This window comes from Sesamum indicum, linkage group LG4 (assembly GCF_026168435.1).
Source record: "Sesamum indicum cultivar Baizhima isolate 11 linkage group LG4, ASM2616843v1, whole genome shotgun sequence".
Taxonomy (NCBI): Eukaryota; Viridiplantae; Streptophyta; class Magnoliopsida; order Lamiales; family Pedaliaceae; genus Sesamum; species Sesamum indicum.
Genome location: NC_142660.1, coordinates 5,647,588 through 5,660,801, shown reverse-complemented (window position 1 = coordinate 5,660,801; position 13,214 = coordinate 5,647,588). Strand labels below are relative to the sequence as shown.

General features: G+C 33.0%; 4 protein-coding genes across 4 annotated transcripts; all 4 read left to right on the top strand.

Annotated features, from left to right (window-relative positions):
- The first annotated feature begins 3,861 nt into the window (after positions 1-3,861).
- On the top strand, positions 3,862-4,407 carry LOC105179823 (pectinesterase inhibitor-like). The gene is made up of 2 exons (XM_011103465.1): positions 3,862-4,089; positions 4,165-4,407. Exons 1-2 carry the CDS (start codon positions 3,862-3,864, stop codon positions 4,405-4,407), a joined length of 471 nt encoding a protein of 156 aa, XP_011101767.1.
- A 1,416-nt stretch (positions 4,408-5,823) lies between these two features.
- On the top strand, positions 5,824-6,369 carry LOC148788351 (pectinesterase inhibitor-like). Its single transcript, XM_088880031.1, has one exon. The coding sequence runs from the start codon at positions 5,824-5,826 to the stop codon at positions 6,367-6,369; it is 546 nt and encodes a 181-aa protein (XP_088736157.1).
- Positions 6,370-7,785: 1,416 nt separating this feature from the next.
- On the top strand, positions 7,786-8,331 carry LOC148788350 (pectinesterase inhibitor-like). Its single transcript, XM_088880030.1, has one exon. It carries the CDS (start codon positions 7,786-7,788, stop codon positions 8,329-8,331), a length of 546 nt encoding a protein of 181 aa, XP_088736156.1.
- Positions 8,332-9,746: 1,415 nt separating this feature from the next.
- LOC148788349 (uncharacterized) lies at positions 9,747-12,326 on the top strand. The gene is made up of 2 exons (XM_088880029.1): positions 9,747-10,299; positions 11,755-12,326. Exons 1-2 carry the CDS (start codon positions 9,747-9,749, stop codon positions 12,324-12,326), a joined length of 1,125 nt encoding a protein of 374 aa, XP_088736155.1.
- Positions 12,327-13,214: the final 888 nt, after the last annotated feature.

Here is a 13,214-nt window from a genome sequence, read left to right as displayed (position 1 = left end):
ATGAATAACCAATATATATAATCCACGTATATAAATATAAATCCAAGTTCATAATCACATCTAAGAAACCAATATATATATATATTATATATACAATACTACACATATAGCTACATATATAAATCCAATTAGCTATACTTAAATTCCAAAATGCTTCGATTTCACGAGGGACTGCTCATCCCTCTACTTTGTCGTCACGTCCTATAATAGAATATTATACGTATAATCAATATATTTAGAATATTATAAACTATAAATAAAATATTATATAATGTTCGTACATTTCCCACTGATCTTTTAATATCTCATTTATATTAAAGTCCAAACCCCTGTTCCATTTTCTTTAAAATAATTATATTTTCTAAGCTTCTCAAATATATATTTAATTTATCAACTAATTCATAAGAATTCATTTAATCAAACCCCTTACATATTTATAACTATCGTTTTTAAAAAAATCTCTAAATGAGATTATCATTCAACCTCATCTTCCCTCTTTAATAACATAATATTTCTTAAATATAATTTCAAAAATATTTCTATAAATTTTCTGTCAATTTATCGTTGCTATACAATTTAATTAAACAATAATACATAGAATTACGTATTTGGTTAATCATTCCAATAGAATTCTGTAAATTAGCTGTAATAATAATAATTACATCTAACAAATCTAATAATTTAATTAACCAACTATATCATTTTTATATCAAATGTGATGTTTACTTCGGCACTAATTTAAATAGCCAGAATCATAAAGTACTCCGATTAAATAGTACATCGCTCAATATAATCAATATTTGATAAACGAACTAATTAAATAATATAATTATATAAATTATTAAAGATTAAAATCCAAAATCCCGTACCTCTGTTCTCCGCAATTGTGCACGTCGGTGTGTGTGTGTTCTATTTGTTTAAAATGCAAATGACTTTTCAATTTAACGTACACATATATATATGTTTAATGATTGGTGAGGCAGTGGCAGTGCATGCCGCTGCCCGCCTTTTTTTCCCCTTTTTTTTATTAAATTATTTTTAATAATTACTATTACGTCCTTCCTAATTTTCTTAATTAATATAATTTGCTCCAAAATATTATAACGAACTCTAATTTAATCCGTTCAAGTTTTATTATATCTCAAATTCAATCTATAATGTATTTACTAATTAAATTTAAATTTCTAATAATTATCAATTAGTCTCCCAATTATGTAAAAAATTCTACGAACGTCATACTAATGTCTGCAGCTCAATCCATCGATCTTCTTAACGGGTAAATCCAAATCCTTTATCAACTTCTTTGTGTTGTAGTAATCTCTTGATAGAGTGTGTCCTGGGGGCAGTATTTTATTAGCCCACTGGGATATTGGATCATATGATCGCTCAGAAGTATGACCGTCCACCTTGATATCCACCAACTCAGCAACAAATGAGAATTGAGATTGGGTTCAACCATTCCATAATTGCTGGTTGGCAACATGCACTACATTGTAAAAAAAGTCTGTCAACCCTGATTTATAATCATAGGGGCCACAAAGCCATAATAATATGAACTAGGACCGAGATCAACAGGGCAGTACCTCGTACCATCATCAGGTACACCATTGTGAGAAGAAGAAAAATAACTCGGTCCGGTTGCATTAAAAACCATCCTCTGCGCCCAATCTATATATTGTTCATCACCCTAATGTGAATAATTACCCTCGGCATGGGCAACTGGAGTTTGTTCCTCTAGCACTGGAGGGACAATCACAGCCTCGTAGTACTCTTTCACCCTATCATAGCCATGAAAAGCCCAATTATAATATTCTGGAATAAGCCCTCGCATACACAAGTGATAACTGACAACATCGGGTGTTCTGAACTTTGTGTTTTTGCATTTTCCGCAAGGGCACCTAATTTTATCTACATCCATATGTCCATTCTTACCATTCTATGAAAGTTTTAAGCCCATCCTCAAATTCCTGTTTAAAACCTGCCCTCCTTGGGAGGTTCTTAATATACATCCATATCCTCAACTCTAGTAGCATGATGATATCACTGTATTCACACGTAAATATATATAATTAATTTCTAATTTAATGACCTACAAATTTATATATAAATATTACACTACACTATTTAGGAGAATACATATAATTAACATGATATAAAAATTAATAAAAAATCATAAAACTAAAATAAGTAAACTAAATGTATATGCACAAAAATCAGAGTGTTGAGAGTGTGTCGGTTAGTATAAGAATTTCAACAACAAATGAAATGATATCAAATGAAATAAATATATAAGTTTTTTTGTAACGGCTTCTGTAACGGTCTTTGAAACTCTTAATATAGCCGTTTAAAATTAGCCATTAGATAATGTAGCCATTATTTGGTAATGGCTTTTGTAACGGCCATTTCAAAAAAAAAAGAAAAAAAAACGTCTCTAATGTGACGGTTTTTGTAACACTTTCTTTTCGAATGATTTCCAAAGGTTTTTGCCACTACCTTTGTAACAGCTCCTTATTTCACCAAAAAACTGTTAAAAATTTTTACTAGCCAATACAAAATCCATAGCAGATTATAACAACCTACTAATTGTATGGCTTTAGGCAAACACAAATTTTATTATGATTGTTGTAACGATTTTGGTCATTACAAAATAATTTTGTAACAGTTGTTGTAACCTAAATCATGAAAATGCTATAAATAAGAGAACGAAACAAACGCGCAAGAGATGAGAATGTGGTGCTCACCTCTAGAAATTCCTATCCATTCAACTCCTGTAAATTGAATAAAAGTTCAGCTATTCATATAAAATCCTTCAAAGTATTGGTTGTTTTCTCTTCTTGACAATCTAAAAGTTTCTTCTTTTGATATAATAAAAAATCTATACTCCATTACCTTCGTAATAGAAGAATTCAATACAAAAGAATATTGATGCCCGATGAAGGTCTTAGAAATGCTAGTAAGACAAATTAATTATAGTCGAATAATGGATTAACTCATCATTAAAATGGAAGACAAAGTTCCACAACAAGAAGTTGGTTGTGGTGGAGTAAGAATGTTTACGACAACACAAAGATGGGAGTGTTGGACTAGAGCAAGAAATAGAGGACAAATTAAAGAAAATTTATTAGAAGGGCCATTTTTTAACATTGTAAAAGGTTTTTAGGCTATTTATTTTTGTCCAATGAGGCAAACACCATTTTCCTACGTGCATTGTCGAGTCAAGATTTTTCTTCTACCCTGATGATTAGGAGACTAATTCATCTCTCCCCTGTAGGACTATTTCTCCAATATCCATTATGCTAAAAATCTAACTAACTAAGTTCAGATAAAATGTCAAAAGAGAAGAAAACATAAATTTCAACATTTTACTTTACATGATTGAAATTTTTCAAGATTTTAATAATACAAACTCCTTTTTTGTCGAAATATAGAGGCGACAAATGAGCGAACGCTCGACAGATCGGCTAGGGATGATTACTCAAAGAGTAATACAACAGAAAATTACCTAGCAAATATACCAAACAATGGTCCTCATCAATTTCGTCAAAAATCAATTATAACGATTTTGCTATTTCTCTTTCACTTATCTCCTCCTAAGTTCAATTGCTTATTAATATATTTGAAAAAAAGAAGTTGCAAAAATTAATTAATATTTTCAATTTAATTTTTGAAACAAAAAATGTATAGCATTGTTTTTTTTGCCAAACAAACAAATTCCCATTAATAAAACCTGCCTAATCTTGGGACAAAAAATCTATAATCCATGTAAGAGCTTGATTGAGCTCTCATATAAGAGGCCTTCGATGGACTTTGGCATTTGCAAATTGAGGCAAATCAGTCCTAGTAAAGTAGAGAAAGAAAAAAATGGCTATTTTTGGAACCTCCATTGTGCTCATTCTCATACCCACAGTCTTCATGTCGATTGCACCATCCGCAACAGGAAACAAATTAACGGATATTGAGATAAAGCATTTGTGCTCCAAGACCAACAATCTTGGGAGCTGCTACAAACTCTTAAAGTCTGATCCTCGCACAACAAATGTGGACGCAAGAGGCCTTGCGGAAGTTTCTGTTGATTTGGCATCTAAGAAGGCCAGCAATATCCATTCTGTTATAAACTACGTTGTCATTAAAACCCACGATTCACGTTTGTAAGCTATATACCAGTCGTGTTCCAGCAATTACACTGACGCCATTCGTGATCTTAAAGCCATTAAGAATTACTTAAAGTCGGGTGCTTTCAAGAACATACCTGTTCAAGTTAAGGATGCCTCTGAAGAAATCAAACAGTGCAAGAAAGTGTTTGGTGGAGCAACTAGCGATGGTGCACACATAAAGAAGAAAAATCAGGAGTTTGAATTTCTTATCAGCATAGTTGAGGTTACGTCGAACAATCTGAACAAGAACTAGAAAATGGTTTATATTACTTGGGAAAACCATGGTCCATTCGATCTTGTAATAGAAAAGTCCATCTATATTTAAAAGTCTCGGTTTGTTGCTTTCACTTGTTGACTATTAGAAACCTCCAATTTACAGAAAAATGCCATCCTTAGTGCATACCTATTCATTATTTAAAGTGTAACAACTAATAGCTTTTGTATTTAACACAATGACAATGCAAAAAAACCTGCCTGTAACCTGAATAATGAAAATGCTATAAATAACAGAACGAAACAAATGTGTTCGAGATGAGGATGTGGCGCTCAATTTTATAAATTCATATCCATTCAACTCCTGTCATTCGAATAAAAGTTTAGCTATTCACATAAAATCCTTCAAAGTATTGATTCTTTTCTCTGCCTGACAATCGAAAAGTTTCTTCTTTCATGTATCAAAAAAATTATATTCCATTACCTCGCAATAGATGAATTCAAAGCGAAGGACTATCGATGCCCAAATAAGGCCTTATAAATGCTAGTAAGACAAATTAATTATATTCGACTATTGGATTAACACATTATTAAAAGGAAAGACAAAGTTCCACAATAAGGGAGTTCGTTGTGGTGGAGTAAGAATGTTTACGACAACATAAAGATGGGAGTGTTGGACTGGAGCAAGAAATAGAGGACAAATTAAATAAAATTTATTAGAAGGACCATTTTTTAACATTGTAAAAGGTTTTTAGGCTATTTATTTTTGTCCAATGAGGCAAACACCATTTTCCCACGTGCATTGTCGAGTCAAGATTTTTCTTCTACCCTAATGATTAGGAGACTAATTCATCTCTCCCCCGTAGGACTATTTCTTCAATATCCATTATGCTAAAAATCTAACTAACTATGTTCAGATAAAATGTCAAAAGAGAAGCAAACATAAATTTCAACATTTTATTTTACATGATTGAAATTTTTCAAGATTTTAATAATACAAACTCCTTTTTTGTCGAAATATAGAGGTGACAAATGAGCGAACGCTCGACAGATCGGCTAGGGATGATTACTCAAAGAGTAATACAACAGAAATTACCTAGCAAATATACCAAACAATGATCCTCATCAATTTCGTCAAAAATCAATTATGACGATTTTGCTATTTCTCTTTCACTTATCTCCTCCTAAGTTCAATTGCTTATTAATATATTTGAAAATAAGAAGTTGCAAAAATTAATTAATATTTTCAATTTAAATTTTGAAAAAAAAAATGTTTTAGCATTGTTTTTTTTGCCAAACAAACAAATTCCCATTAATAAAACCTGGATAATCTTGGGACAAAAAATCTATAATCCATGTAAGAGCTTGATTGAGCTCTCATATAAGAGGCCTTCGATGGACTTTGGCATTTGCAAATTGAGGCAAATCAGTCCTAGTAAAGTAGAGAAAGAAAAACATGGCTATCTTCGAAACCTCCATTGTGCTCATTCTCATACCCACAGTCTTCATGTCGATTGCACCATCCGCAACAGGAAACAAATTGACGGATATTGAGATAAAGCATTTGTGCTCCAAGACCAGCAATCTTGAGAGCTGCTACAAACTCTTAAAGTCTGATCCCCGCACAACAAATGTGGACGCAAGAGGCCTTGCTGAAGTTTCTGTTGATTTGGCATCTAAGAAGGCCAACAAAATCCATTCTGTTATAAACTCCGTTGTCAATAAAACCCACGATTCACGGTTGAAAACTATATACCAGTCGTGTTCCAGCAATTACAATGACGCCATTCGTGATCTTAAAGCCATTAAGAATTACTTAAAGTCGGGTGCTTTCAAGAACATACCTGTTCAAGTTAAGGATGCCTCTGAAGAAATCAAACAGTGCAAGAAAGTCTTTGGTGGAGCAACTAGCGCTGGTGCACACATAAAGAAGAAAAATCAGGAGTTTGAATTTCTTATCAGCATAGTTGAGGTTACGTCGAACAATCTGAACAAGAACTAGGAAACGGTTTATATTATTTGGGAAAACCATGGTCCATTCGATCTTGTAATAGAAAAGTCCATCTATATTTAAAGCTCTCGGTTTGTTGCTTTCACTTCTTGACTATTAGAAACCTCCAATTTACAGAAAAATGCCATCCTTAGTGCATACCTATTCATAATTTAAAGAGTAACAACTAATAGCTTTTGTATTAAACACAATGACAATGCAAAAAGACCTGCTTGTAACCTGAATAATGAAAATGCTATAAATAACAGAACGAAACAAATGCTTTCGAGATGAGAATGTGGCGCTCAATTTTATAAAGTCATATCCATTCAACTCTTGTCATTCGAATAAAAGTTTAGCTATTCACATAAAATCCTTCAAAGTATTGATTCTTTTCTCCGCCTGACAATCCAAAAGTTTCTTCTTTCATGTATCAAAAAAATTATATTCCATTACCTCGCAATAGATGAATTCAAGGTGAAAGAATATCGATGCCCAAATAAGGCCTTATAAATGATAGTAAGACAAATTAATTATATTCGACTATTGGATTAACTCATTATTAAAAAGAAAGCCAAAGTTCCACAATAAGGGAGTTCGTTGTGGTGGAGTAAGAATGTTTACGACAACACAAAGATGGGAGTGTTGGACTGGAGCAAGAAATAGAGGAAAAATTAAAGAAATTTATTAGAAGGACCATTTTTTAACATTGTAAAAGGATTTTAGGCTATTTATTTTTGTCGAATGAGGCAAACACCGTTTTCCAACGTGCATTGTCGAGTCAAGATTTTTCTTCTACCCTGATGATTAGGGGACTAATTCATCTCTCCCCTGTAGGACTATTTCTTCAATATCCATTATGCTAAAAATCTAACTAACTAAGTTCAGATAAAATGTCAAAAGAGAAGCAAACATAAATTACAACATTTTATTTTACATGATTGAAATTTTTCAAGATTTTAATAATACAAACTCCTTTTTTGTCGAAATATAGAGGCGACAAATGAGCGAACGCTCGACAGACCAGCTAGGGATGATTACTTAAAGACTAATACAACAGAAAATTACCTAGCAAATATACCAAACAATGGTCCTTATCAACTTCGTCAAAAATCAATTATGACGATTTTGCTATTTCTCTTTCACTTATCTCCTCCTAAGTTCAATTGCTTATTAATATATTTGAAAATAAGAAGTGGCAAAAATTACTTAATATTTTCAATTTAATTTTTGAAAAAAAAAAATGTATAGCATTGTTTTTTTTGCCAAACAAACAAATACCCATTAATAAAACCTGGCAAATCTTGAGACAAAAAATCTATAATCCATGTAAGAGCTTGATTGAGCTATCATATAAGAGGCCTTCGATGGACTTCGGCATTTGCAAATTGAGGCAAATCAGTCCTAGTAAAGTAGAGAAAGAAAAACATGGCTATCTTCGAAACCTCCATTGTGCTCATTCTCATACCCACAGTCTTCATGTCGATTGCACCATCCGCAACAGGAAACAAATTGACGGATATTGAGATAAAGCATTTGTGCTCCAAGACCAGCAATCTTGAGAGCTGCTACAAACTCTTAAAGTCTGATCCCCGCACAACAAATGTGGACGCAAGAGGCCTTGCTGAAGTTTCTGTTGATTTGGCATCTAAGAAGGCCAAAAAACTCCATTCTGTTATAAACTCCGTTGTCAATAAAACCCACGATTCACGGTTGAAAACTATATACCAGTCGTGTTCCAGCAATTACAATGACGCCATTCGTGATCTTAAAGCCATTAAGAATTACTTAAAGTCGGGTGCTTTCAAGAACATACCTGTTCAAGTTAAGGATGCCTCTGAAGAAATCAAACAGTGCAAGAAAGTGTTTGGTGGAGCAACTAGCGATGGTGCACACATAAAGAAGAAAAATCAGGAGTTTGAATTTCTTATCAGCATAGTTGAGGTTACGTCGAACAATCTGAACAAGAACTAGGAAACGGTTTATATTATTTGGGAAAACCATGGTCCATTCGATCTTGTAATAGAAAAGTCCATCTATATTTAAAAGTCTCGGTTTGTTGCTTTCACTTCTTGACTATTAGAAACCTCCAATTTACAGAAAAATGCCATCCTTAGTGCATACCTATTCATAATTTAAAGAGTAACAACTAATAGCTTTTGTATTAAACACAATGACAATGCAAAAAGACCTGCTTGTAACCCGAATAATGAAAATGCTATAAATAACAGAACGAAACAAATGCTTTCGAGATGACAATGTGGCGCTCAATTTTATAAAGTCATATCCATTCAACTCTTGTCATTCGAATAAAAGTTTAGCTATTCACATAAAATCCTTCAAAGTATTGATTCTTTTCTCCGCCTGACAATCCAAAAGTTTCTTCTTTCATGTATCAAAAAAATTATATTCCATTACCTCGCAATAGATGAATTCAAAGTGAAAGAATATCGATGCCCAAATAAGGCCTTATAAATGATAGTAAGACAAATTAATTATATTCGACTATTGGATTAACTCATTATTAAAAAGAAAGCCAAAGTTCCACAATAAGGGAGTTCGTTGTGGTGGAGTAAGAATGTTTACGACAACACAAAGATGGGAGTGTTGGACTGGAGCAAGAAATAGAGGAAAAATTAAAGAAATTTATTAGAAGGACCATTTTTTAACATTGTAAAAGGATTTTAGGCTATTTATTTTTGTCCAATGAGGCAAACACCGTTTTCCAACGTGCATTGTCGAGTCAAGATTTTTCTTCTACCCTGATGATTAGGAGACTAATTCATCTCTCCCCTGTAGGACTATTTCTTCAATATCCATTATGCTAAAAATCTAACTAACTAAGTTCAGATAAAATGTCAAAAGAGTAGCAAACATAAATTACAACATTTTATTATACATGATTGAAATTTTTCAAGATTTTAATAATACAAACTCCTTTTTTGTCGAAATATAGAGGCGACAAATGAGCGAACGCTCGACAGACCAGCTAGGGATGATTACTTAAAGACTAATACAACAGAAAATTACCTAGCAAATATACCAAACAATGGTCCTCATCAACTTCGTCAAAAATCAATTATGACGATTTTGCTATTTCTCTTTCACTTATCTCCTCCAAAGTTCAATTGCTTATTAATATATTTGATAATAAGAAGTGGCAAAAATTTATTAATATTTTCAAGTTAATTTTTGAAAAAAAAAATGTATAGCATTGTTTTTTTTGCTAAACAAACAAATACCCATTAATAAAACCTGGCAAATCTTGGGACAAAAAATCTATAATCCATGTAAGAGCTTGATTGAGCTCTCATATAAGAGGCCTTCGATGGAGTTCGGCATTTGCAAATTGAGGCAAATCGGTCCTAGTAAAGTAGAGAAAGAAAAACATGGCTATCTTTGAAACCACCATTGTGCTCATTCTCATACCCACAGTCTTCATGTCGATTGCACCATCCGCAACAGGAAACAAATTGACGGATATTGAGATAAAGCATTTGTGCTCCAAGACCAGCAATCTTGAGAGCTGCTACAAACTCTTAAAGTCTGATCCCCGCACAACAAATGTGGACGCAAGAGGCCTTGCTGAAGTTTCTGTTGATTTGGCATCTAAGAAGGCCAACAAAATCCATTCTGTTATAAACTCCGTTGTCAATAAAACCCACGATTCACGGTTGAAAACTATATACCAGTCGTGTTCCAGCAATTACAATGACGCCATTCGTGATCTTAAAGCCATTAAGAATTACTTAAAGTCGGGTGCTTTCAAGAACATACCTGTTCAAGTTAAGGATGCCTCTGAAGAAATCAAACAGTGCAAGAAAGTGTTTGGTGGAGCAACTAGCGATGGTGCACACATAAAGAAGACAAATCAGGAGTTTGAATTTCTTATCAGCATAGTTGAGGTTACGTCGAAAAAATCTGAACAAGAACTAGGAAACGGTTTATATTATTTGGGAAAACCATGGTCCATTCGATCTTGTAATAGAAAAGTCCATCTATATTTAAAGCTCTCGGTTTGTTGCTTTCACTTCTTGACTATTAGAAACCTCCAATTTACAGAAAAATGCCATCCTTAGTGCATACCTATTCATAATTTAAAGAGTAACAACTAATAGCTTTTGTATTAAACACAATGACAATGCAAAAAGACCTGCTTGTAACCTGAATAATGAAAATGCTATAAATAACAGAACGAAACAAATGCTTTCGAGATGAGAATGTGGCGCTCAATTTTATAAAGTCATATCCATTCAACTCTTGTCATTCGAATAAAAGTTTAGCTATTCACATAAAATCCTTCAAAGTATTGATTCTTTTCTCCGCCTGACAATCCAAAAGTTTCTTCTTTCATGTATCAAAAAAATTATATTCCATTACCTCGCAATAGATGAATTCAAAGTGAAAGAATATCGATGCCCAAATAAGGCCTTATAAATGATAGTAAGACAAATTAATTATATTCGACTATTGGATTAACTCATTATTAAAAAGAAAGCCAAAGTTCCACAATAAGGGAGTTCGTTGTGGTGGAGTAAGAATGTTTACGACAACACAAAGATGGGAGTGTTGGACTGGAGCAAGAAATAGAGGAAAAATTAAAGAAATTTATTAGAAGGACCATTTTTTAACATTGTAAAAGGATTTTAGGCTATTTATTTTTGTCGAATGAGGCAAACACCGTTTTCCAACGTGCATTGTCGAGTCAAGATTTTTCTTCTACCCTGATGATTAGGGGACTAATTCATCTCTCCCCTGTAGGACTATTTCTTCAATATCCATTATGCTAAAAATCTAACTAACTAAGTTCAGATAAAATGTCAAAAGAGAAGCAAACATAAATTACAACATTTTATTTTACATGATTGAAATTTTTCAAGATTTTAATAATACAAACTCCTTTTTTGTCGAAATATAGAGGCGACAAATGAGCGAACGCTCGACAGACCAGCTAGGGATGATTACTTAAAGACTAATACAACAGAAAATTACCTAGCAAATATACCAAACAATGGTCCTTATCAACTTCGTCAAAAATCAATTATGACGATTTTGCTATTTCTCTTTCACTTATCTCCTCCTAAGTTCAATTGCTTATTAATATATTTGAAAATAAGAAGTGGCAAAAATTACTTAATATTTTCAATTTAATTTTTGAAAAAAAAAATGTATAGCATTGTTTTTTTTGCCAAACAAACAAATACCCATTAATAAAACCTGGCAAATCTTGGGACAAAAAATCTATAATCCATGTAAGAGCTTGATTGAGCTATCATATAAGAGGCCTTCGATGGACTTCGGCATTTGCAAATTGAGGAAAATCAGTCCTAGTAAAGTAGAGAAAGAAAAACATGGCTATCTTCGAAACCTCCATTGTGCTCATTCTCATACCCACAGTCTTCATGTCGATTGCACCATCCGCAACAGGAAACAAATTGACGGATATTGAGATAAAGCATTTGTGCTCCAAGACCAGCAATCTTGAGAGCTGCTACAAACTCTTAAAGTCTGATCCCCGCACAACAAATGTGGACGCAAGAGGCCTTGCTGAAGTTTCTGTTGATTTGGCATCTAAGAAGGCCAACAAAATCCATTCTGTTATAAACTCCGTTGTCAATAAAACCCACGATTCACGGTTGAAAACTATATACCAGTCGTGTTCCAGCAATTACAATGACGCCATTCGTGATCTTAAAGCCATTAAGAATTACTTAAAGTCGGGTGCTTTCAAGAACATACCTGTTCAAGTTAAGGATGCCTCTGAAGAAATCAAACAGTGCAAGAAAGTGTTTGGTGGAGCAACTAGCATTGGTGCACACATAAAGAAGAAAAATCAGGAGTTTGAATTTCTTATCAGCATAGTTGAGGTTACGTCGAACAATGTGAACAAGAACTACGAAATGGTTTATATTACTTGGGAAAACCATGGTCCATTCGATCTTGTAATAGAAAAGTCCATCTATATTTAAAAGTCTCGGTTTGTTGCTTTCACTTCTTGACTATTAGAAACCTCCAATTTACAGAAAAATGCCATCCTTAGTGCATACCTATTCATAATTTAAAGAGTAACAACTAATAGCTTTTGTATTAAACACAATGACAATGCAAAAAGACCTGCTTGTAACCCGAATAATGAAAATGCTATAAATAACAGAACGAAACAAATGCTTTCGAGATGACAATGTGGCGCTCAATTTTATAAAGTCATATCCATTCAACTCTTGTCATTCGAATAAAAGTTTAGCTATTCACATAAAATCCTTCAAAGTATTGATTCTTTTCTCCGCCTGACAATCCAAAAGTTTCTTCTTTCATGTATCAAAAAAATTATATTCCATTACCTCGCAATAGATGAATTCAAAGTGAAAGAATATCGATGCCCAAATAAGGCCTTATAAATGATAGTAAGACAAATTAATTATATTCGACTATTGGATTAACTCATTATTAAAAAGAAAGCCAAAGTTCCACAATAAGGGAGTTCGTTGTGGTGGAGTAAGAATGTTTACGACAACACAAAGATGGGAGTGTTGGACTGGAGCAAGAAATAGAGGAAAAATTAAAGAAATTTATTAGAAGGACCATTTTTTAACATTGTAAAAGGATTTTAGGCTATTTATTTTTGTCCAATGAGGCAAACACCGTTTTCCAACGTGCATTGTCGAGTCAAGATTTTTCTTCTACCCTGATGATTAGGAGACTAATTCATCTCTCCCCTGTAGGACTATTTCTTCAATATCCATTATGCTAAAAATCTAACTAACTAAGTTCAGATAAAATGTCAAAAGAGTAGCAAACATAAATTACAACATTTTATTATACATGATTGAAATTTTTCAAGATTTTAATAATACAAA

Excerpts from the sequence above, each read along its gene's own strand:
- LOC105179823 (XM_011103465.1), top strand. The coding sequence starts at position 3,862 with ATGGCTATTTTTGGAACCTCCATTGTGCTCATTCTCATACCCACAGTC. Across the intron at positions 4,090-4,164 it reads TTGATTTGGCATCTAAGAAG|TCGTGTTCCAGCAATTACAC; the intron begins GCCAGCAATATC and ends GCTATATACCAG.
- LOC148788351 (XM_088880031.1), top strand. The coding sequence starts at position 5,824 with ATGGCTATCTTCGAAACCTCCATTGTGCTCATTCTCATACCCACAGTC.
- LOC148788350 (XM_088880030.1), top strand. The coding sequence starts at position 7,786 with ATGGCTATCTTCGAAACCTCCATTGTGCTCATTCTCATACCCACAGTC.
- LOC148788349 (XM_088880029.1), top strand. The coding sequence starts at position 9,747 with ATGGCTATCTTTGAAACCACCATTGTGCTCATTCTCATACCCACAGTC. Across the intron at positions 10,300-11,754 it reads TGAACAAGAACTAGGAAACG|TCTTCATGTCGATTGCACCA; the intron begins GTTTATATTATT and ends TCATACCCACAG.